At 47.4% G+C, this 26,330-nt stretch overlaps 1 protein-coding gene across 1 annotated transcript in view; it reads right to left on the bottom strand.

The window, feature by feature from the left end:
• Positions 1-220: 220 nt before the first annotated feature.
• LOC126526367 (short-chain dehydrogenase/reductase family 9C member 7-like) overlaps positions 221-26,330 on the bottom strand; it is a 51,884-nt gene continuing 25,774 nt past the window's right edge. Inside the window, exons 2-5 of the mRNA XM_050174287.3 lie at positions 18,103-18,339; positions 16,247-16,507; positions 3,717-3,849; positions 221-2,290 (exon numbers count right to left, since the gene is read on the bottom strand). Coding sequence (XP_050030244.1) covers positions 1,936-2,290; positions 3,717-3,849; positions 16,247-16,507; positions 18,103-18,339 — 986 coding nt within the window. The 3' untranslated portion in view covers positions 221-1,935. The remainder of the gene's footprint in view (positions 2,291-3,716; positions 3,850-16,246; positions 16,508-18,102; positions 18,340-26,330) is intronic.

Below are 26,330 nucleotides of genomic sequence, written 5' to 3'. Positions count from 1 at the left end.
TTGATTCAGCGTTGCGGCCACCTAGACCTTTCACGCGAATAATGTCGTCAGCCTTAGGACGATTCGATCACGCCTTATCACTTTGTCACGTCGTTGATAACCTGACGCAAGTATGCTCAATCCTTCTGAATGCACTTGATAGTCTAGCCTTAGTTGCTGACGCCAAATTGCTCGCAACTGCCACTGTTCTGCAGCACAACACAAAAGGACATAACACACAAAAATTGGCAAAGATGTTTATTATACTTCTCCCAAGTCATTGGTCTCAACAAGAAATTTGAAGGACACTTGTTTTAAGCGACGGTTTAGACTGTGAGGTTGCACAAAAGGCACATAGTGGTTCTCTCGGAGCACAGAGCCGATGCGAATAGAATCAACGACGGTAATTCTCCCCTTCAGTATCCCTACAAAATCGTTTCACATATAGCCGAGAAGTCCGCATCTCTTCTGCACTACTTTTGTGAAATTGACACTTTTTGTACTGTACCTGTATAAATTATGTAACCAATATACGGACAGTATAATATATTATTTGATGTAGTAGTATGGACGGGACATTCCTTCATTCGTGGTCAATAAGTGGACGCCGAATATTCCCGAATTTCGAAAAATAAATGGCAGGTCCAAGACAGTGAAATAATAGCTATAATAATGTTGCCTAACTCCATTACGCTATTCGTCATCGAGAGGGAAATACCTGTACATGACAGAACTTCATAATTCACCCCAACTTCCTAAACACAAGCGCAGGACAAAACTATATACACGAGTAGCCTGGGCGATAAATAGGCGACGCCCAGCATTTACTTTGCAGAGCTGCGCACAGTGTAAACTGCGAGGTCCTCCTCGCTTAAACTCTAAGTGCAAATATTGGCCTGGACGTCAACGTTGAAATATTATCACCATAACCGAAGCTGCAGTTAAGCGGCAGCCTTGATGTCTAGGCCACAAATTGCATTCGATACTTTCTAAATGAGAGCACTGTACGAGCGCGCAGTAGATTCTAGAAAGACGACACAACTTGAAGCAAACGTACTTTATCTTTGTAGTATTGCACTGTGTTTCCAGAGAAGGACGCACCCGGAAACGAGTCACGTTAGTTCACCCTGTCAGCCTCCGCACACCCACGCGTTCGCACTGTCGTCTGGAAGTAACCACGCGTGCGCTGGCATCGAACCCATATCGGGGGTTATAAAAGAAGCACCTTAATCGTACGCTTTTTTATTTAGGCACCAGGCAATATCTGTCACCGTAAAATAAGCTCTTAACATTCTCCATTAGGCATATTATGAGTTGCGCAGCCCACAGCATTTACGATGTCTTGTTAGATGAGGCTGAATTTTCGTTATTCCTCACCTACACATACCAGAAACCGCTGCTGTAGAAGCAGCCTCGACGCAATTGGTCAAAGAAGATTTTCGAACAGAGAAGACACAGCAGTGCTGCAGTTCTTAAACCCTGCAATAGACACTCGATTGATTGACGGCTGACAATTTTTTGGTACGCTGTACAGTACTCCGATATTCGATTCCCGGCTGCGTAGCGAGAAGGCCGCGAGGAACTTCACCTTTTATCACGTCACAACGCCGAAGACGCTGCGGAGTGACGTTCCTCTTTTCTGCAGACTCTCGTCATTATTGCAATGTCTGACGTTCGGTCTCGTTGGCATGACAGGTTCGAGAACTGAAAGCGCAGAATAGCTCAAGGTCAGACAGCGAGAATGCTGCTAACTTTCGTCCCACTATTAGTTCATTTAGTAAGGGATGGCAATGAGTGACGATTCAGTGCAAACGAAGGGCAAACGTATTACACGCCTCCGGTCCAAAAAATGCCATTTGCGAAACGGCGGCACCCGGGTTCAGCGTCAGTCCTTGTCTTATTTCGCGCTTCAAGTTTGCGCGGGCGTTCGGGGTGCCGCGCACGGAGCAGCCGCGGTCAGCCTCTGGCGATGCCTCTGTTGCCGGGAAGCGTGGACGCGGGCGGCTGCGTGTCCCGTATGAGAAAGGCGTCCTGCACGATGGGCGGCGCCATCTCCAGCATGCCGAACTGCAAGGCCCTGAGCGGGCCGTCCGGCCGGTACGCGAACCGCGGCCTACGAGCCAGTACAGCGGCCTCCATGGCGTCCACCACCTCGTGGATCTCGGTTCGCGACTTGACCAGTGCCCGCCGCAGGTACTGGCGACTCAGCTCGTAGTAGCCCTGGCCGTAGTCGCGCCGCACTTCCTCGCTGGTCTCCTGCCACAGCTTGTCCATGGCCGGCAGAAGTATGGCGTCGGCGGTCAGGTTGGTTCTGTTGCAGGGAAACAGGCAACAGATGTTATCATTTAAAAATTAAAACAGCGCCATCACACGCATCCACAAAGGAACAAGGACGAGACACATCATTAAAGCTTCTTTCTGGACGAGTTGGTGCATACCTGATCCTAAAATTATAACAGCGCTAAAGTATGCATGTGTTAGCGCTGTTATAATTTTCAAATCAAGCATGCACCAACTCGCCCAGAAATAAGTCCTAATGAAGATGCTACGATTCGTGTGACACTCTGTTCGTGCCGTGAAGGAAACTGCCAGTGTTATCACGGAAATACAGCGATCGTGCATAACCTTTGTACCAGCGTTAATCTCGCAGTAGACAGGCGTCCATTTTTGTATGTATATGGAGACACGTGCCGGTACGCGTAAAGGTACATTAGCAAAGATGGCCATAGCGATTCATCTTTCCTTTCCTAAGACCAACATTTATTTATAGCAGTCCTCGAAACGGTAAAATATGAATTCGTGCTGACAGAACATGATGAATATAATAAATCTTGAGCTTTTCTTTATTTCTGAGGTTATCAGCATGTGGAGTACCTACTTGATTGAATAAACAGCAATTTCCTCTCGACTCTTCTTGCGCAAAGCAAAGCGACGATCTAAAACATGGCAATGCGTACATGCGCGTATTTTTATTTCCGTGGGAGAGCGGAGCACATTTCAACACACTAGAAGGGCTCATGCATCCTGCGCATGATCCTGCGACAACTTCTGCCGCCTGTGAAGAATAAGTTCTGGGAATTGCATGTCCGCCGCACAATTTTTAATCTTCTTTTTTCTTTTTTTAATTCGATACCCGCTATAGTCCCTGTGCACAAGAAACACCACAATTACGATAATGCAAGTCTATTTATTAGAGGTATATAATGGCTGGCGGCTACCTTGCATATAAACTTTATCAAGATATTCAACTCATTTTCTTTTAACACATCTTCCAAATTCTCTTTCATATCTCTCGTTAAATTATTCGTGACTGTGGTTATGTCAGCATAGCTGCATTAGTAACCATGTGACAGAAGACGACTAAAATAACATCTGCCTTCTGTGCACCAGGTTACGCGTTCCCAAATCATCCGCAAGGGTGATTAAAATTTAGAATTCGAAAACCAGTATAGTTGCAGAGCAGGTTCCAGCGCGAGTTGCAAGGGCAGGAAGCTGTCCCAGCGCCTTGAAGCCGGACTTCCATAGACATCTGAATGATCTTAAACCTTATAATACAAGGAATCATGCGGCTATATCAATGCTCGACAGAGACATGGCGTGCGTAGCCTTATATCGCTATCGTTAGGATAGCCGTAATTGCTCTCTTCTTTTGTGTTCAGTACGTATGTTCTACAAAGCGTTCTGTACAGTGCAGACGCGCTTAAGGTCAGGTGAACAGTAACATCGAATCTACTTACGCATACATGTTGGGCTCAATGGAGACTACACGGACGCCGAACTTTTTCATCTCCCGTCGGAGGCCGTCGGCGAAGAAGCGAGCTGCGCACTTAGACATGGAGTAAGCCACCGAGAACGGAATGGCGAAGTATCCTGCGTAGGGATAGAGGCACAACACTCAAGACCGACGAAATTCATGAAGTTTTTCAACGTTTAAACCATAGCATGCTGTTACAGCTTTATGTTAAAAGGTAAACGCTTTCGCACTCATAAAGGCGCTGCTTTGTCGCACGGCTAACACCCTCACCTTAAATGAGTCAGATCCAGACAAAAGCGGCTTTCATTTTTGCCTATTATTTGGGGCAAGTAAACATCACTATAAGTGCGACATCGACCAGAAAACTGCGTGAAAAATCTTTAATAGCTATAATTGTCAAAATCTAGTTTCGGATCTTTCGGTGCACCCCTTGTCAGAATTCCCCGCATAGTTTTCCACTGCGGCTTGTCTCATCGCAGGTGTAACTTGATCTTGCTCTTCTGACTGTAAGCAGCATAAAGTGTGAGGGTGTTTATGTGACAGACTAGAGCTCTGAAGGGTGGAACAGCATTTACGTATCCCAGAAACAGCACGAAAAATCATGACAAGAAGAAATACTGTCCTGTCTACTTCTTGCGCTCCATTTGCTTTTTCCGCAAGATATGCAACACAGTATCAACCTTAGTTTCTTGAGGCCTTGTAAGGTTATTGAAAGAACAAAGAAAAATCACGGAAGATGCGGCACGCTTCATACATTTCAGTATACCTTCGCGCTTCAGCAGAGCTTGATACAAACTTACACAGCACGACAAGGAGTGGCGTTTCGACCAGGCTGCGGGCAAATGGTGGTGATTAACTAAGGATGAAGAGAAACACAAATGGAGCATACATGATTCGCGAGAACTACTTAGTACATCAGGCTAATATTCCGGCTAAACCACCAGAGAGATCGGAAGAAAGAAGAAGACGAATGAAGCAAAACAGACCCACAACAGATAGCTGGGGGCAGAACAGAGGTCTTCCCTAAACTGGCGCCTTACACTTGGGTCTTAGGCTGCCCTACCTGCAGACGCTCCCTCAATTCCAGAATCAATGATGTTTTTCTCACAGCTATGGTCATGCGTTGCACGAAAATGTTGTTCACAGCGCCGTCAAGACAGTAAGTGAGAAGTACGTGCTGTTGCAGAGCGTTCCCTATTGCTTATTTGCCAGCGTTGACAAGCTTGAAATCGGCGCCGCCGTGAATCGCGGAGAAGTGGATCTCATCGCGTAGCTGCTGCTCATTGCGAAGAATCAGGGCCTCCACAGCACCGTCGAAGACACCGCTTGACGCCTGCCTGTTGACAGCAAAGCAGACAAGACAAGCTCTCCTTTAGAATTAGACGCAGCCGAACGGCCCTGCGTAAATGGGGACGACGCGGACCCTCAGGAGGAAAACCACTGTGACGGCTATACGCTTATACCGGCTGAGCCTGCTCGCAACTGTGGTCTAGATGTCGGCGGGTGTGTCGACGCTTCGAGAAAGCTAGGTCGGTTGAGAGTTTGCCTGCATCTAGAATTGCTACATTTAGGTTGTACGCATCACATGAAGAAGGATGTGAGGACTGAGCCTGTGAAGTGCTCCACCGTAGAGGTGCTCCTTCGGGAGCCGTTTACATCATTGTGCAGAGAGAGGGATAACGTGAGAATGTGAGTGTTGCTCTTGCCGCAGACTCTTCGATCTGGGAGAGCCGCTGCGAGATCAAAGGGAAGAAAAGGCGCGTGAGCTGCGGACACAAACGTACGGCTAGCCGGAACGAGAATCTGGGACTGCCATACAGTGCTAAAAAAAAGAATCTTAGAGCTATTCATTTTATCACCCGGCACACATGCGATTTCGATAGTATCTGGGGGATTCTATTAATTTATGATGTCCCATCAGATGTTCGCATTTTGCAATCCGAAAAATTTTATATGAAACACATTCTTAGACGTCCGCAGCGAAATTTCCCGGTCAGTTTATTAAAAGCCTTGTTCTCTGCAATTCTATTTCTTAGGTGAATCATTTCAAGTAATTGCTTAGAGTAACCGTATACAATTCATTGAAATGCAGCTGTCATGGCTAAGAATTGTTTCAGCGACCTCTAGCTCGGAAGTAGGCTACCGGATCCTCTAAAACCACTGCCACCGGGTCTCTTTGCTGCGCTGTTGACACCGAAAGCTGGAACGTTCCTGACTCAAGATTCTGCTACTACAGGGATGGAACATGTACATTTATGTAGCTAAATAAATCAAATGAGCACACTTATCCCAAGAGACCCCTGGATGACCCTTGCCTGCTCTTGTTATATATATATATATATATATATATATATATACCCGCCGTGGTGGCTCAGTGGCTATGGTGTTGGGCTGCTGAGCCCGAGGTCGCGGGATCGAATCCCGGCCACGGCAGCCGCAGTTCGATGGGGGCGAAATGCGAACACAACCGTGTACTTAGATTTATGTGCACGTTAAAGAACCCCAGGTGGTCGAAATTTCCGGAGTCCTCCACTACGGCGTGCCTCATAATCAGAAAGTGGTTTTGGCACGTAAAACCCCAAATTTAATTAATATATATATATACGAGGGGAAGTCAAAAAGTAAAAGGACTTTTGAGAAAAAGTACCTCTATTCTAATGATCGAAAACTGAGAGATACATTATTTTTCTACATAACCTCCCTGCACTTCAACGCACTTTACCCAAGGTTTCACAAGCTTTTTAATTCCGTCGGCAAAAAAAGTTTTTGGGTTGCACCTGTAGTTCTTTTTGCACCGCGTCAATGACTTCCGCATCGGTTGCAAACCTTCTTCCCCTGGGTGCTTCCTTCAATGGACCAAACATAAGAAAATCACTTACAGCCAGGCCTGGACCGTATGGCGGGTGTTCCAGTTATTCGAATTCCAACTCATTTATTGTTTCGGCCGTCCGTTTGGAAGAATGTGGCCGAGCGTTATCTTGCTGCGGGATGACACTTTCTCGCAGTTTTCCACGGCATTTGGATTTGATTGTAGGTTTCAGTTTAGTTCGCATTACATCACAATAGTTCTCACTGTTCATAGTTTCGCCTCTTGGGCTGAAATGAACGGCTACCACACCTTTCATGTCCCAGAATAGTGTTGCACAAGCTTACCAGCTGATGGTTGACGTTTAAATTTCTTAACTTCTGTTGAGATTTTCCAAACCATGCTTGCAACCTTCCTTTCCGGTTCGTGATGATGTACCCAAGTTTCATCTACAGTAACAAATTGCTGTAAGAATCCATCTCCCTCGAGACGATAACGGGCCAAATGCTTACGAGATGTCCAAGCTTTGTGCCTTATGCTGCGCTGACAATTCTTTCGGGACCCTCCTTGAACACACTTTCCGTAAATTTAGCCTGTCATGTAAGACGGAATACGCTGAACCATGACTAATATGTGAAGTACTGGCGATTTCGTCCGCAGCGATTCGTCTGTTTTCCATCACTATACCCTCAACGACTTTCAAGTTGTCCTCAGTCGTTGACGTTGATGGCCTGCCCTGGCCAGCGCTTGTTTGTGGTATTTGTTTCATTGTGTCCTCGTCTTTTTCGCGCTGTTTAACCTCAGTTCTAAATGGCCTGCCAGATCGTTCCTCGTCGCATAAAGAAGTTCTTCCCAGCTTGAAACGCTCTATCGATTCGTAGATCTGGTTTCGCGATACCTTCAGCAAACATAAAGCGAATCACTGCCCTCATTTACTCCTTGATGCAGATCGACAATGGAGCTGCCATTTTTAACGGTTGCTACACTCTTACGAGCAACGCGGGCATAAGAGTGGCACGTTCCATAGAAGTGTTGCATACGACACTAATTCAGCGCTGGATACTAGCTGTGTTACCAAGCCCTAGTGCGAGAAATTGCAGAAGTTCCTTTACTTTCTGACTTCCCCTCGTGTGTGTGTGTGTGTGTGTGTGTGTGTAAAGATATATATATGCGCGTGTGCCTGTCTGTGTGTGCCTGTGTCCGTGTGCGTGCCTGTGTGCCGGTGTGTGTGCCTATGCGTGTGCCCGTGTGTGGTGTCTGTGTGTGATGTCTGTGTGTTTGTATGTGTGCATGTGTGTGCGTGCGTGTGTGTGTGTTCCTAGTCTGACTGATCTTCAATGCTTATTTTTATTTCGGTTTGGGAATTTTTCTATATTTAATGTGAGTAAGTTTGTCGACATCTCTTTTTATTGCTGCATTTCTTTTTTCTAAATCGAGTAGAGAACTTTTTAACTGAACTTTCTTCCTTCCTGTACAATTTGGTTTCTGCATTATAATTTTGTTATTCGCATTTTTATGTTTCTCGTATAATACCTAGATTTACGTTAAACTACCTTTTACATTTCCCAGTGCTGCTCACTGCCGAATTGTAAGACAGGGCACCGGGCTTAGTCAAGCTGCAGTTAAGCGGCTTTTTCCCCTTCACCCCCTTTCACTTGTCGACATGAATAAAGTTTTATTGACATTGGTGGCAGAAATAGAAGAAACAGAATGAAAGTTTAAGTAACTGTCATTTAAAATTGCATCCTGTCAGACAAACGCTTCGGCGCCGTCGAAAAATTCGCTTACCTATGCAAAATAACAGGTCTGCATGGCGTTTTGCTGCAAATGTTAGAGACATCACCGAAATATTCAGAGCTGTATTTACCGTCTGTCATGTACTATGCTACTTATTTTGTTATATGTCACCTACAGTACGTTTATATATAGTACTGCGCACTAGTGCACTTGTCGAGGCCATTTATGTTATTTTTTTTTATTTAACACAATGTTACGGCGCGCCATGTTACGGGCAGGCACCAATGCCTTGTGGCTAAGTACGTGCAGAAGGTCCAATTGACAGTTTTACTTCAGGATTAAATTGTACCAGCTGTATCTCATGTATTCCATATGCGGGCCAGATATACATATATCATATAGAGATTATAGAGATATCATCCCACAGGATATCTGATTTGTCCCCCTCTGTAATGTGTTCTGAGTACGGAAAACGAAGAAATACATTTTAATTAGAGGAGAGCGAAAAAAGGACTACAATAAAGTTTTAAAAAAACTACGCTCCAAGACTTCCATCTGTTTCCCTTAACTTTCGCTTCAGAAGCTGTTTCTAACGCGCATTTCGTTGCACGAGTTCCTCTGATTAGTCACCGCGTCAGTTTTAGCGGTAGCGGGAGGCACGCTTCCAGCCTTTCACGACGTGTAACCAGATGCGCAAACGCCCACTGTTGGCTACGTTGCTTTGTTTTTCCTTTCTGCTCCTATCTGAAAGGCATCTGGGCGACTCAGTCACGCAGGGGTCCCTTTCGCGTGACTCAGTGCCACACAAGGCATGGTGTTCACGAACGATTTCGAGTTTTGCCAGCGACTACAGTGACGTCAATGGCACAGAGCGAGCCCGCATTTCCAATGCGTATCATAACCTGCAAAAGTCAGCACTCCGCGCGTCCCAAATATATATGGAGCTCTTGTATTACTAAGGCAACCTGGAAGATGCTGTTAGCCCACTCAATGTCTTAGGCTCAATATATTTTACTGCACAAATAATAGCCACTGAATAAGCCACTTTCGTTCGTTGATTGGTTCGCCGCACTTTCGCTCGGGCATGGGTTGACTTAAGGTAAAGAAAAAAAAATATATATATATATATCCCAGACGGTATCTTTCAATCTCACCAACCTTCGATTTTCCTTTTCATGGAAAAGCTACGTCTGGGCCACAGCTAGGCCAAGGCCACCGCGTGCTCTAGCGGACCGATAATACTCGCGTCGGTATATCTTTCTGTCGCATCGGAAAATCTCAAAAACGAGCGCCGTGGAAGTAAGCGTGACTCAAGTCATTAGAGAGCGCGAAATAAAAAAAAAACAACATTGGGGCCAATGCATTTTCTCCGGAGCCTTAAGAATCAATGACATGCGGATTCTGGAGCATGTATTGGTGACACCTCGTGGACGGCTGGGCTTCCTGGTTTCTCTCGCATTTCCTGCTTTCCCAATAACAGCACTGCTGGGTGTAGACGGTGCGGGTCTGTTACTGATGCAGCCGCAGCGTTGGTGAAGCTCGTTGAGAAGCACTCGAAAACGTCGTCTGATGTCGACGAGTTCAGTGCAGCGTCTACGCGAACGCCAGCTTACACGTAGCTGCCGGTTAAAATACAGCCTCGCGTGGACCGCAGCTAATGTCAAGGAATTTTTAAAAGCCCATCATGCGGCAATGGAGCGGTGTTGAATTTTCAGACAGGAGCACAGGGGGGACCTTAGTAAATGTATCAAGGAGAACGAGTTCATCATAGATCACTCGGAAGAAAGGAGTGAATAAGGTTAACGTAAAATAAGGTAACGTAAAAAAAAAAATCGGCTCCCTTTCCTGCCTACATATTGCAGCAATACACGCGACTGTCGCAATAATATCCTGTAGATGACGTCCGCTCGGGTTCTGATAGCAGGCTGCGCTTGTGGCGGGAAACGCGTGCCCGTGGACTTCGAGAGAACGGGGGGGGGGGGGGGGGAGGGAAATGATTCAATCATTTCAATCAAATGATACAGCGGAGTGTAAGCGCCCAAGGTGTGGCGTAACGCTGGCTCGTAGCCATGGGCCAAGAAAGTTGGGAACGCTGCCTTCGAATAAAGGCAGATACGAGAAGAGGAGAAAACAAGGGTAATAACAAATAAGGTTGGGAAAACGAATTTCCGAGCGCGATATTTGTGCGATGACTCACTCTTCACCCAGTGCGGCTCCCAATCTGCATATTGCCGCAAGAGCATGAATTCGACCCCCATTCCTCCACCCCGCAGTGGTCCATACGCTGTGGGAGAAGCTGTGAACGAAGAGGTGGTGATGGTGAGGAGGTGGCCCGCTATTGATGACACACTAACGTCACAGCTGGCGCGAGAACAACGGCGTAGTCAACAGCACGGACGGACCGGAACATTGGCACGAATCGCAATTTAGTTTGCGCCACCATTACAGAGTTTCATACAAACAATGAGAAGTACACCTGCCCTAACCCAACAATAGACGAACTCGAGATGTCACAAGCCGGAACCAACGTTTAACTTTGTCGAAACACCGGCTCTCTATTGTTCTCGAAACACCAGACGTATATTCCCGATGACTAATTACGGTGCTATACGACGCGAAGCAACATGAAATAATACCAAAACAGGAAGGAGCGAGGAACGTCGCAATAAGTATGGACAGATGAGCCCGGCAAAACGTAGTGGTAAGTTCGAACGCTGTTGATATCATCGTGAACCATTACATGGCTAACAGAACTGGATTAGGACACCAGAAAATGCCGCGATTTGATGGATGGATGGATACAACTTTCTTGTACGTCCGGCAAGGTTTAACGCGACCCGGGCTCAGGTCTCCCACGGGGGAACGTCAAGGCCCTGCCTCAACGCCGCCTCACGGGCTTGCTGGACTGCCCACATCTGGATTCCGAGGTCTGAGCTGCGCAGAGCGGCGGCCCACCTCGACGACAGGGTCTCCGGAGTAACTGCCATCCCTCCTATAACTACATTGCACTCCCACAGCATGTGTTTGAGTGTTGCTGGTCCTTCCTGGCACAATTTGCACGTGTCGTCCTGATGCTTATCTGGGAAGATACGTTTCAGACGGAATGGATTAGGGAAGGTCTTCGTGTGGGGTTGTCGCCAGGCGACGGCCTGCCTCCTGTTCAATTTGAGACTCGGCGGTGGGTATATCCTTCTGGCGTTCAAATATGCACTGGTTATGTCGTTGTATCTGGTGAGCCTGTCCCGTTCTGCTCGAGAAGCGTTCGCTATCGTGCGAGAGGCGTTGCCCTGTTCGGTGCGGCGGGTCATGTCTCGCGCCGTCCGGTGCGCCATCTCGTTTAGCTTCCGTGGCGACGTGCGCGGGGAACCATATGATCCTCGATCTCGCGGTTTTGGATTTGCCCGCTTTGGCCAGAATGGACAGGGCTTCCTTGGAAATTCGGCCTTTGGCATAATTCTTTACTGCCGTTTGCGAGTCCCTTAGCACGACTTCGCATTCCTGTTCTGTGAGGGCCAGCGCAATCGCTACTTCCTCCGCTATTTCCGAGTGTTTGGTGCATACACTGCATGTGGTTCTGATTTTTGACTCTGCGTCTATGACTACGGCGGTGTATTTTTGGCCGTTCGCATATTCGGCTGCGTCGACAAAGCGCGCGTTTCTCTCCCTGCCGAATGAACGGAGCAGAGCCTCGGCTCATGCCTTTCTTCTACCTCGGTTGTAATCGGGGTGCACGTTTCTTGGGATGGTTGCCACCGTAATGGTCTCTCTGATTTTGTTGGGGATTTGCATTTTCTGGCGGTGCTGGTTGTGGTACGTTATGCCGGGCGTGTTCATAATGTTCCTTCCCGTCGTGGTGGTCGACAGGCGTTCGAGCTGCGAGATGCGTTGTGCTTCGGCTATTTCTTCTAGGGTGTTGTATATGCCCAGCTGAGCCAGGAGCTCGGTGCTCGTCGATTCCTGGAGGCCCAGGGCTATCTTGTACGTTTTCCTTATGAGCGTGTTGATCTTGTTCTTTTCCGCGACGTACCAGTTGTGGTAGGCGGCTACATAGGCGATGTGGCTGACAACGAATGAGTGGATCAGTCGAATGACGTTTTCTTCCTTCATGCCCGCGTGTCTATTGGTTATTCTCTTTATGAGTCTCGTGGCGCTGGTGACTTTGCCTTCGATCTTCCTCACGGTTTCGCCGTTAGCTCCGTTGACCTCGATGATCATTCCGAGGATTTTGATCTTGTTTACTTTGGGGATTGCGTTTCCGTCTTGGGTGTACAGGCCGATTTCCTCGTACTCCCGGGGTCCTGTGTAGCTCTTTGGTGGCATGCCTCTGCGCATGGGCCGGTAAAGGAGAAGTTCGGACTTGCTCGGGGAGCATTTGAGGCCCGTTCCTTGGAGATACTCTTCCACTTTGCGAATGGCTGTTTGTAGTGCGTGTTCAATTTGCCCGTCACTGCCGCGGTCTGCCCAAATCGTTATATCGTCTGCGTATATAGCGTGGTGGATTCCTTCGATTTCCCGTAGTTTGCTGGGGAGACCCAGCATGACTAAGTTGAAAAGGAGCGGAGATATAATTGAGCCCTGGGGGGTACCTGCACTTCCCTGGGTTCGTTCTTCGGACTCGAGGTCGCCAACCGTCAGTGTGGCTTTGCGATCGTTCAGAAAGTCCCTCACGTAATTGTAGGACCTTTCCCCCAGGTTCAGATTAGACACTTGTTTAAGGATTGACTCGTGAGCGACGTTGTGGAATGCTTTCTCCAGGTCTAGTCCTAGGATGGCTCCGGTGTTTCTTGTCTTGTCGTCAAGGATCTGGTTCTTTAGTTGTAACATGACGTCCTGCGTGGACAGGCGGGATCGGAAGCCTATCATGCTGTGGGGGTAGGCTTCCGTCTCTTCTAGATGGCTGTTGATACGGTTCAGGAAGGCGTGTTACAAGACCTTACCCAAGCACGACGTGAGAGAGATTGGGCGTAGGTTCTCCAAACTCAACGGCTTTCCGTGCTTGGGTATGAGGATAGCCTTGAAGCTCTTCCACTGCTCCGGGATGCGGCCTTCTCTCCAACACTCGTTCACATAGGCCTTGAGTTTGGTGACAGATTTGTCGTCCAGGTTTTTGAGCATTTTATCGTTAACCCTGTCCGGTCCTGGGGCTGACTTGCTGTTGAGTCCTCGGAGTGCCGTTCTGATTTCCGCCTCACTGAAGTCTTCATCTAACTTGGGACTAGGACTGCCAGTGTACCGGCCGTGCTCGACCGTCGGTCGTTGCGGGAGGTACTTGTCGCAGAGTTTCATGGCGATTTGCTTCTCGCTCGCCGCCCCTTTTTCTTTGTGCAGAAGTCTCTGCATGTCGGCTATTTGCTTGGATTTGCATTGGGTTTCGCCCAGCAGGTGCCTCAGCAGTCGCCACGTACTTCCGTTGTGGAGTTGGCAGTCCGCGGCATTGCAGACTACGTCCCACTGTTGCTTGCTCAAGGTATTGCAGTGCTCTTCGATTTGTTTGTTTAAGTCGGCTATCTTTTTTCTCAGCTTTCGATTGAACCGCTGGCCTTGCCATCGGATTTGTATGGATTTCTTGGCTTCCCCGAGGTGGGCGAGGCGACTGTCCATCTTCTCCGTCAGGAAATCGGGAGTGATGGTTTGCGTGGCCTCCCCGACATCCCTGGTCAGGTCCGTGATCCATCTGTCAATATCACCGATTGGCTCGTCGTCTTGCCTGATGTCCCGTGCTTGCGGAACTTGTCCCAGTCTGTTCATTTGAAGCTTTTGACTGGGAGGGTGGTTCCCGCTCGGGGGATCGTGATCTCGATGATCATGTGGTCGCTACCTAGGCATTCTAGGGTGTTTCTCCAGGTAGCCCTCTCGATGTTTTTGATCATTGTTAAGTTCGGTGTGGTATCTCTTGCAACCGAATTGCCCATACGCGTTGGGGCGCCGGAATCCGTGATGAGCGTGTATTCCAAGTCTTGAGAGTCCTGCCATAACTGTTTGCCCTTGGTTGTGGTGTGGCCGTATCCCCAGGCATGGCACGGCGCGTTGAAGTCCCCACCCACTATTAGGGGGTTCAGGCCGGCGAGCTCGGCTGCCTTTTTGAGCAGGGAGAGAAAACGCTGCCGTCTTTTGGATGGGTTACTGTATATGTTCAGTATAAAGATGCTATTCTTTTGCGTTCTGTTAGGAATAATTTCTATCATTATATGTTCGGCCTGCGGGCCTTTAATCTCATGTTCTATGGATACTAGGCCCTTTCTGATTAGTGTGGCGATGCCCCTATCGTTTTGGAATTTAGGGACGAGGGCGCGGTAGCCCGGGATGTTGGCCGACGCGCCCACGGTTTCTTGTAGCATTATCACATCGGGTTTGGGTTGGATGTTTCTTACGTATTGTTGTAGGACAGGTTTTTTCCCGGCTATACCTCTGCAGTTCCACTGCCAGACCAATATCTCTTTATCGTGTCTTATCCTATATTATCGTATATATCGTATATTATGAGTTCCCATGTTTGGCTGTGGTGATTGCAACAGAAATGATGCCCACATCGCACATTCTTCGAGCTTGACCACCCTGGTTGTGAGGCCGGATACGGCGGAAGACAGATTCAGTAAGCATGGCTTTTATTTCCGATCTCGCCTGTTCGGCGCGGCTGGTGTCTTGGCTTTGTACGGCTCGCTTTTTCGCGGGTGGGGTTGCTTTGTCCTGTTCCTCGCCATTGTTGCTCGGAGCAGGAGTACTGACAGGAGTGGGTCTAGGGATTTGCGAGGGAGGCGCGACCTTTCTCAGTTCGCGTACCTCTTGGGTTAGCTGTTGTAATAGGCTCCTGAGCATGGCGTTCTCACGTTTTATTTCTGCAATAGTCTCATTGTCTATGTTCTTTGTGACTTGCGGTTCTGAGGCAGTTACTCCGTAGACCCCGCGCCTTGGCGCACCCTTGACCGCGTCTACCCAGGACCTGGCTCGGCCCGGTCCTGGAGTGCAACTGCGAGCTCTGCTCCTCGACCGGCTGTGCTGGCGGGAACGAGGGGTCCCGGTAGCCGACGTCGATCTGGACCTGGCCGGCCTCTGGATCTGAATCTTGGCTTTTGCAGGGTGGGGGCTTGCTCTCCTCCGGGTTCCTTGACCGCCTCGAGTTCTACTTCCGCTTCGGCTCTTTTCCTTTCCCATCTCCGTTTCTTGACTATATACGGGGTCTTGAACTTTGCTCGGCAGGATTTGTCTGCCGTAGGGTGTTTCCCTCCGCATAAGCGGCAGTTTGGGGTGCACTGGTGATTGGGGTCTGGGTTCTTGGCACCACAGCCCCTGCAGATCTTGTCCTGGGGATTTGGGCAGACGTCCATACGGTGCCCCAGTCTACCGCATTGGTGACAGATGTCGACCTGCTTCCTGTACAGCGAACAGCGAAGCAGAGTGCCTCCGTACCTGACGAGAGTGGGCACTTTTAGGCCTTCGAAGGCGATGATGACTGTGGTCGTGTTGCTAAGACGCTTGGCTGCCAGGGCTGTCGGGTTCCTGTCGTTCACGATCTTGGAGTTAATGGTCCTGGAGTCTTCTTCGAGAGGTATGCCTCGGATGACCCCCTTGGCCGTATGATCGGGTGCCGTTTCATACGCGTTGACCTCGTATTGGCGGTCGCCGATCCTGATGACCTCGAGCTTCCTGTATTTTTCTGCGTTGGTGCTGCTGGGTGTGCTGATAACGACGATGTTTTGATGGGTGTTGGGGCAGACGGTGTCTACGCTGGCGTCTTGATCGGACACTCACTCCTGCGGCCCGGTATATAGCTGACGCAATCCTGACTGCGCCGATCGTTGCGGTGTTGAGGCCGCCCTTGGGTCTAACGACGATTTGACAACCACAAAAAATAAAGGCAGCAGCAGCACTAGACCAGATACCGCAGCGCAAAAAGCACAAAATCAGGAAATGAATTCGGCCGAAATAGAACAATCGACAAGCGACTGTGCGCTCGTTGGCAACACACTCACCCCACAGGCTGGTGGTGATGACCACGCGTCCTCCCTTCGTCCTGCGCACCATGGGCAGGAAGGCACGCACGGTCCGAGCAACGCCCACGGCGTTCACCTCGAGCATGCGACGCATGGGCTCCAGCGAGCCCCACTCGAGCTCCGAGGCCCAGATGACGCCCGCGTTGGCCACCAGGGCCCACAGCTGGGGGGCCTCGGCGACGCCGCCGTCGTCGCCATCGGGACGTCCCGCACCCTGGTCGTCCTCCTTATCCGTTCGCCCTGCGTACGTCGTGCACATGTGTGGGGGCGGGCCATCGGATACAGCGCCGCGCCTTCCTGGAACCAGTTATGAGCTCGTGGGACGACGGACTTCAATTCTTCCATTATAATCAATCGTCTGACTCCTACAGTTAAAAAAAGCTTCTCTAATTTTTCACAATTTCTAGTCAAATTTCTGTTAGTGGGGTAAAAGAAACCAACAGAAAAACGTGAAGACAGAGCAGAACTACACGGGGCAATCGATTGTCCTGTGTAGTTCTTATTTGTCTTCGTGTTTTTCCGCCGCTTTCTCTCAGCCACTAATATAAACCAACACGCCTCGCAGACAACGTTGCTGTACTAATTTCTAACTCGAGTCATTTTAATTTCACATGCCTGCCTGAGTAGTAAGTGCTATACAGACGAAATAAAATATTCCATATTCTTCATATTTAACGAACTTGAAACGCACTGTCTGAAATAACTTTATAACACCAGAGCGAGGCAGCCTTTGCCGTAGTAGTTGACTTCAAATAGAGCCGGAACTACGACTTAAGCATTAAAGGTGCTTAAAAGAGCGATGACGCCGTCCGGCTGCAGCAGAACGCTTGTCCTTATGCAACCCAAACATCTACATCACTAAAGCGCAGCTTGTAAGTAAAACTAAGTTTAGTTTACTATAAAGCGTAAGACTTTAGGGACTCATTGCATGTTGCCGTCTCTACGCAAAATCGCAGTAGAGATGGCGAGAGATCAACTCTTGAGAAGCCTTCAAAGTCTACCGTTCTGGAGCGTAGAAAATGATGCATCGAAGAATTAGGCTTTTAGAACGTTCCACCCAGCGAATGCATCACCATGGATGGATGGATGGATGTTCTGGGCGTCTCCAGATGTTCTGGGCGTCTCCAGCAGTCGCGGCACACTTCGCTACGTTTGCAACGTGCCGCACGAGACAGACTGTCCGCACCAGCCAAAATATACATCGCGAAATGAAAACACGTATACAGCTGCGATCAAATTTCGAAGTTAGTGAGTACAGTAATCGTCAGTGAATTTTTCGACTGATAAGTTGTTTGTAGCAGGCCTAGCATTTTAGCATCGAAATGACGGTGAACTGATTCAGGTAGAAATGTAGTTCATCCTCAAACGTATTCGCAATGCCTTTAGGTATGTCCCATCTTTTATTTTTTACATGACCCCATGCCCTCTCAGTATTACAATTATTCACTTCCGCTTAATTTACGAAGCCTTCGGTTTAGCTTTCACGTCAAATTACTCTCCTCGCCCATGGAGGGAAAGTAAGTTGCATAGACGCGATAAAGGAAACTCGCTGTTGGTCTAACGAAAGGAAGCCCCTTGTCGAAGCATTGGTTCCAGGCAGGGGCTGCTCTTGTTCTAACTATACTAGCGAAGCCCATGCATAGGTATGATTTATGCAGCGCGAAATAAAACGAAAGGGCGAGATAAAGACGAGGACAAGCGTTTTTTTTTTTTTTTTTGCTCTTCATTCCGTGTTGTTTCGCGCTGCACCCCTTATGGAAAACCGATTAGCTCAATGCACTCCCCCCTCCGCCCCCCTCGATGCGTAGGCTTCGCCGGGATGACGCGCTGCCTACCTTCGCTGGCTAGAATTTTGGTGACCTGCTGCACGGCGTCGTCCACCTGGCTGTCGCTCGTGACGTCCATGGGCGCGATCACGTGCACGCTCCCTCTCCCCTCTTCCGACGGGGAGGAGGACAGCGCGCGCAGTTTGTTGGCACCCAGACTGTCCGGCAGGAGGCAGGCGGCGAACACGCGCATGCCGCGAGAGTGCAGACGAACAGCCAACTCCAAGCCGAAGCCGCTGTCGCAGCCTGCGAGGAGCGTAAAAAAAGAAAAGAATGAATGTACGCCGCGCGAGGAGACACCACAAAAGCAACTGATTATGTCACCGGCCACAAATAGGTCAAAGCACGAAACGCTCACTCATCTACATACCGCGCGCACGTACACGAGCACTTTGTACCAGAGTTATTAATTGATATACTATGCGCATATCTTCCGAGACCTCAGAGCAAGAACACTGTTCATGAGGAGTATCATGATATCTTTAAAAGTGGGCAACTAGCATAAGCATATACCGGTTCTTCCTTTGAAGACATTAACTAATTTTGAAATATCACGTGCGGCAGATAGCACAATTCCGATCCTCGGGCTAGATTGTTAAAATATGCGGACAATATTCCCACGACAAGCGGAAATGCATAATTGACTAACAAAAATTGACTGATTATCTTTTTAACGGGTAAATAGCTTTATGATCACGTGAAAGATTACTAGCACATATTGCCATTTGCAAAGCGTAGCCGGGCAGTCTACAAGTTCTATACACTTGGAACGAATTCCCAGGATGACACCAGTTTAGATATATTAATTCACGGTCTTTTCAAAGCAATACACTGACGGACAGTTGTTTTTGTCCTTCAATGCATGAAACGGCGTTAAAAAAGAGACGCTGTAAGAATGACAGTACATTTTAACGGGAAGTTTAACAGCGCATATCTCGAAAATGGTGCCATCCATCATAAGTGGATATGCCTTTCGCTGGGGAGGCGTTTCACAAATGCACAAAAAAATTCCCCACATATCAAGTAACAGGTTACACAAGTCATAGACGAAGCAGTCACGACAGCATAAACGTGAAAGTTTCTTTGCACAAACGACGAATTTCCCCATCGCGAAAATTTCATGTTTTCAGTAGTCTATATTTCGCAGGTTCTCGTGTTCCAGCAATATACCACGCCTTTCTTGTGATAGTACCGTATTTTGATATCCTTTGAGACTTATATAGCACACCTTCAAATAATTTTCCCATTACGCCGAAAATAGTAAAAGCAGCACCACTCGTTCAACGAGGTAAACGGGACGACATCTCCTGAAGCGGAAATAGCAGCTACATTGCTGAAGACAGACAACTCAATTGATCCACGGAACCAAGAGCTGTTTTCAAGAAGTCTCTCTTTTCCCGCACTGACCAGGAACAATCTGACCAAAACCAGCGTATTCAATAAAGTGACTATCAGCAGGCGCTTATCCGTGCTGCTCGCTTGCTGTGCCAAGTGGTCTTGACATACTGGCCCACTATATGCGACACCTCAGCAGAATACTTGTCAGGCTCCACCAGGAGGGCAATGTTTCACGCTAAGCGACGGAGAGCGATAGTACCACATGGTAACAAAGACGCCACAGCGAAAGCAAACAGAATGGTGCGATTCTAAATGACCAGTCATCGTCTACCACCATCAAATAGTCTTCGCCGACAACCAGTAAGACTGAGACGACCGGCATATCGGGCGTTCATATAACAGGTGCGTGTACCAACGCGCAGCTGCTTCACTGCACCCAACATTGAAATTAGATTGGGAGCGCAGGTAATTCATAACTTTGCGGGTTGATGCAGCAGCTCGCCTACTTGCTCTTTGCCTGTAATCTATCAGTGAGCTGGTATCCAGTGAAACTTAGTGTTTCACATTAACCTATACTCTCATTAGCTGAATGGAAAAGTTGAAGTTTAGCGCACATTTGGCTGTACTCTGCGAAGAATTCTGTGCAGTTTCAATTTCCGTAATATGTTCAGGATAGTGTGACAGGGAACGACATTCACAAGCGCTTTTTCTGTGCCTAATGAAATACTGATGCTACTTCTGAGGTAGAGAGGAATCTTTATCGAGCCTGTCCAGTATAACGCACACAAAGAAATCGCTCGCCGAGTAGCGCGCCAGGCCATCATCCAGGTTGACACTTTCCTTTTCTCATTAAAAGCCAGCATCCCTCTCTCGCGCGCGATCTTCTCAAGGATAAAAAGCCGAGTGTAGAGTCAATTTAATGACGATATTTGAGCACCAGGTCGACACTCTCCATTTTACAAAATGCTCAAAGCATTACTACGTTTTCCACGATCGACAGGTCGCTGCGTCCGCATTTAGCTGTGCTGCCCAACTTCTTGTGCATCGGGAGCTGTGACGGTTTCTCCGCTTTCTCATCTTTCGGTATCACGTTTCCAGAACTCCCATCTGTAGGGTCACAAACAGGACACTGGGCTGGCACGTTCAAAACTTGGGCCGAGCTGCTCATAACAAATGCAGAACAACGAGGTTGAAAATGGACGACAACAACACACACGGAACGGCGCGCAGTCAAACAAATAGGTCCTGATACATGATTATTATATAAAGAGTCACTCATACGCAGTCGTTAGAATGTTGTCATGCCGTTGATGATGTAGTCCTGTTTCCACCGCTGCTCTTTTCCACCATCTATCGTCTTTCATTTCTTGTGCACGTGCACGTGTGTGTGTGTTCTGTAATAAATAAAAGATCGTGCGTTGCTTGACGTCGTAACACCACTTTGTACCAGCCACCTGTGCATTCGGCATGCGCAGCTTTCTTTTGTTTTGTTTGCAGACATTGCCCGATTCGTAAGTCGTCAATAAGGAGAGATCAAATTTGCTATGTTTTCTTTTTTATTCGTAAGACTTGTTTGCTGCTGACAGAGTCGTCATCGCTAAACATGCCTCCTGTGTCGCCCAATTTCTCAGCGTATGTTTTTACGAGCCTACGCTTCTTACATGCGCTCTGTGACACGGGTGCACACACATATGCGATACAGTCAACACGAGAACACTTAGACGAGTGATAGGCGCTTCTTTCGCACGCTTTACTTCTCTCATTTATCTCACTTCACTCAATTATCGTTCATTAAACCATAATTGCTGTAACACCCCGTTTATCCTTCTCCCTGCATTAACCCAGCTTCGACATCACGCATGCAAGTATATATATATGTTGCCATGTAGAAGCACCTGCATGCTTGCCTATAACGTGCGAGCATCGCACAGCGAGACGCTGTTAAACGACCGTGCGCTTCTGAGTACGCACCGTTAGATTAGCTTCCCGTCGCTACATACTCCTGCTTCTCGCCGCCACTCCACTTAACGAACAAACGATACCGACCTACGCGAGGCGAGCCTCGGCGGTCGACAAGATGCACTGCGGAGGCCTACCTTATCACCCTGAATGTTTTATCACTTACTGGAGCAGCTGTGTCCACTGTACACATGGGCTGCGTGGCTGCTGGTGGCTCCCCGATGAGTCACCGTTTTCTGAAAGCGAAATTCGCCAGACCCCGCGACCTCTACTGGGCGGTGGAAACGCGCATGTTGTGGCACGCCGACGTCGCGCTCTCTAAAATAGATGCGTCGAGTGGGCTGTTGGCTGTGCAAGTTTATTAAGACATCGAAGTTGGACTAGGTTGGTACAATTTCAAAGCTGGACGGGGAAAAGCAATGCTGACAGAGGACCGGTAACGCTGACAATAGTGCAACGGGGATGAAAAAGAAAAGACAGGTCAAGCGCAGCGCTCAGGTTTTTTTATTTATGTATGTAAGAAAATGTTGAGCCCTCGTAGAGGCGCCGGGCACTCCTCTATACTCCGAGAGCAATAAAAAAAGGACACCCTCGCTAAACTGAAATTTACAGAAAGGCAGCATCGTACCTTTGTGCGCACTGCACAAACTCCGCGAAACACGAAAAGCAAAACCGAAGAAAAAATAAGCTGCGAAAAGGTTTCAAGAATGAAATTGCGTGGCATGTGACATACCATCACCCAGACAACATAAAAAAAAATGTTTCTTTATGCACGACCACATGTGGGCCAGTTTAAACCATATATCGACAATCCTCGTTAGCTGACTGGTGGTGCCTGACTTTCTCAGCGCATCGGGAGCTCGAAACCAGCGCGGTACCAATGTGCGTGTGCGTGTTTGAGAGGCGCCAAGGAAATTCGCACCCAACCAGATGTCCTTGGCATTCATCGCGTTTTCCTGGAGTGATCAACGCGAAGCGAGCCGACATTAGCACCACGACGATGATGATCGAGTGAGAACCGAGGTCGCCCGCATACAAAAGCGCGTGCCAGGAGTGAAAGGAGCCAGCAGGTGACCCTGGACATATAACCGCCTCCGATTTCCTCAAGTTTCGTGACCTGCCTTCAAGGCAGTGGCTCTTAAGCGTTTCTTTTTTTTTTTTAATGAGTTCAGCTATATAAGGTAAATCGATCATCAAATGCCGAAGAAAAATAGGAAGTGATCGTCCTTCCTTTTAATGGTTAGGGTAATGCCCATCTAGTAAATTGCTAAAAATATGAGCACGAAGACCATATCATGGCCACAACTTTATTGCCGGTGAATGCTCACAACTGCTTATGACTGAATATGCTAGCCCTCTTTGGGACTTGTCACAAAAGTACCTGGTAGAGAAAATAAAAGGGGTGAAAAACAATGCGGCCAGGTTCATCGTGAGCAGGCTTGGCCGGCATAGCAGTTGTACAGAGATGAATGCCAAACTATACATTTCGATGAGTTACCACTCCCTACAAGAAAATAAGGACTAAATCTTTTCTACGCAATATACAACAAGGAAACTGGGATAAGTAAGGATGAATATATTCAACCGCCAAATTATGTCTATGCACGAACTCACCATATGTTTAAAATTAGAGAGTATCGAGCCAGGACGAGCCTGTTCGCCAATTCTTTAGGTTTTTTTTTTTTTTTTTTTTTTTTTTTTTTGTAAGAGGTATTACCAAGCGGAATACTTTGTCACATGCACAAATGTCAAGTGTAAATGAAAACGTACGTTACATCCAAGCCAGTACAATTATGCAATCCCTTTTGCACGATTTTATTTGTTCTCACCCTACAACGCCCACGACAGGTCGGGACTGGCGATAAAATGAGCAGCATTCGGACAGCTCGCGCAGCAATAAAAATAAAATAATCACTTCAGTAATCGTGCACACATTTTCGCACGTTACTTGTTTTTTGCAACTTTCGTGCAGAAACCTATGTGCAAGGCAGAAACCACCGGCAGTTAATCTGCGGGTGAATGAAACCTTCTGCTCCAGCCAAGGTTGCTCCACTTCTGTCGAGTGAGCACGGCACTGCTAATATATATGGCCACATTACTCAAGGCACGACCACCTTTGACGGCGCGCACGACGTACTGTGTTCCGAGAGCAACGGTGAAGAATGGGTTTTATTTCATCCTAATTCCTGCACACCATGATTCCTAACTCGCGCACACGCGTCCTTCAAGTCGTTTGATTATTCAATTCTTTTTCAGAAAAAGACATTCCGTGACCGAGTGCTCCCTAAATCGATATTTGTCTACTCTAATTACTAGGTCTCCCATATAAATACGCAAAATATCATCGTAACGACTAGACTATACCAGACGAGTCTGCAGCACATTGGAATAAAATTATGAAAATATTATCAAACTGGCACATTCATTAATAGTCAACCATAATTTGTCACTAAAGGGAATAATTTTGATAGAACCAACACACTATCCGTGCCCGAGATACCCGTTGACCAATGTGAACTGCGTTGTTCGCAAGAGGGTTTCCCGACTGGCCAGCCATCGGGTGCGTCAACCTAGTAGCGCGTGTTCATAAATCATGAGCTTCAAAGACATCCCCGTTGCTTGCTTAATTTTGTTATGCCTGCCGGCGTTGAACAAAGGTCATTGTGCGATTAATGTACTCATCATGAAATGATGCCATATTCAAGCAGTTCTATGTTGAAACGCTCCTTGACGAGAACTGACCTTGAAAGTTACATTCCTTGCGTACAGGTAGCGAATCGGCCAAAATCTTCCGCTACCGTGTGGAAGCATCACAGCCGGTGGACGCATGATTAGCAACTCGAAGAGCAGGAGCTACATAAAGATCGCTCTTTCCACATGGCCAAATTGGTGGCAAGGTTTGCGTAAAAAATAGGCGCGCACTTTGACCAAAACTGTTACGATGGAATGTGTTAATTTAAATTTAAAAAAGAAAAGATGAAAACGGTTTGCCACACCGAGACAGAGCCGCTTCAAAGACATGCATCCTTCGTTCTTCCTTTCTTCCGTCCTTGCACTCTCGCTGTAGCGCAGCGCTAGTTGAAAGTGCGGGTGGTACAAGTAAATGTTCACATTCCTCGCTGTATCTTACCGAAATATTTACAAAACTACCAAATTTACTGCGAACACTGTCCGAAAGCAGTTGTTAGCATGTAGCCATCAATTATTACAACCATATCCCGTTATTCAACGATGATGAACGCTCCTACGTTGTCCTCGTTTCCAAAGACTGCTATTTGCAGATCTGTATCAAAAATTTCTTAAGGCACAGCTACTGTTAGCACTATTGCTTTCCAGCATGGCTGGTGAGCCAACAGGACCTGTGACAGAATGATTAGACCTAGCACACAACCTAAAGCCGATACAGGGGCGACACAATAGCCTCCGAGATTCAATGACGCGCGATGTTTCGCCCCATCTCGGAGGCCATTCCGACACATCAGAGTTCCCTAGTCATCCGCCAGGAAATGGCCTGCAGTCTGCTCTCGACAAATGCTTGCGATTTGCTTTGTCTGTTGAGTCATTAATTTTATACGCGAAATAATTACGTTTATTTAGTTTATTGAAATATCAAAAAGCCAATATTGCGATTCAGGTGGTAGGAGGTGGCATTTCGAACAAATTTGCAGGAAAGCATACGGTTAATTCAGATAATAAGCGAATAATTGCCGAAAGATAAAGGACAGTTACACAGGGAAAAGCATTGGTTTCTTCTCGCCAGCAGCAGTAACGAAATTACTGGAGAACAAACAAAGAATGCTACAGAATTCATGAACACACAACACAAACTGCGAGTGCTAGTAAGACTACGGCGCTTTCATTTGACTGCCATATACAACTGGCTCTTCTTTATACAAAGAAAAAAATAAAAGGAAACATGAATCCGAGTAGGTGTTTGGGAAGCATTTCTACTCATTTATCGATCCGTTATCCGTTAGGTCGTTTATTGTGAACGGGGTTCCTAAATTGACACCTGAACCTACGTCGACCTTTCTATGTTGTAAGCGTCGGCTTTTTCTGGGCTTGCCAAGAGCAGCATTAATGAGGCTACGTTAAAGACCCCATTCAGGTCATCTTAGACGGCCGTATCCTTGCTTCTCTATTAATGGGAATATCATTTTTGTCTACTTTAGCCGATCGATCGATCGATCGATCAATCAATCAATCAATCAATCAATCAATCAATCAATCAATCAATCAATCAATCAATCAATCAATCAATCAATCAATCTATCTATCTATCTATCTATCTATCTATCTATCTATCTATCTATCTATCTATCTATATATCTATCTATCTATCTATCTATCCATTGTCTGAATGTTATAAACAGGGATAAGGTGATTCATAAAGGCCTTCTGAGTCACCTTATCCCCGCTTATAACCTTTGTACCACAGTGGCTACTCCATCTGTCCATCCCCTTCTTCATTTTGGATATCTGTCTATATACCCTGATATGCCGACGCCATAGAGTTTCTCACTATAACACCTAGAGGGTAATCTGGCGCCACCGTCTATGGGAGTTTCTTAAGGGGGCACCGTGCCGTCATGGGAATGACGGTATATGTGTCTGCGAGGCTCGTGTTGGCTGGTGTTGTAAGAGGCTTCGTCTAAAACGTGGATATGGCTACGAAAATAACGCGTTCTCAAAGTAAAATCTTCATAAAATGTTTCCATTCACGCATATTACGTCTTTACTCACCCACGATGCATGACCAAGTGAAGAAAAGCAAGAACAGACGACCAACTGTTCCAAAGCGAGCGCGAACCTTGTCGTCTGTCCTCCAACTTTAGCGGCCCGCTGATACTTTTTACGTAACATGTAGTCGTACACACAATAACAAGTTCTCATAGTTCAACAAAACATGTTTTCGCGTAATAATAAAGCTAAAACAGCTT

This window comes from Dermacentor andersoni, chromosome 8 (assembly GCF_023375885.2).
Source record: "Dermacentor andersoni chromosome 8, qqDerAnde1_hic_scaffold, whole genome shotgun sequence".
NCBI classification, from domain to species: Eukaryota; Metazoa; Arthropoda; class Arachnida; order Ixodida; family Ixodidae; genus Dermacentor; species Dermacentor andersoni.
This window is presented reverse-complemented; position numbering and strand designations above follow the sequence as displayed.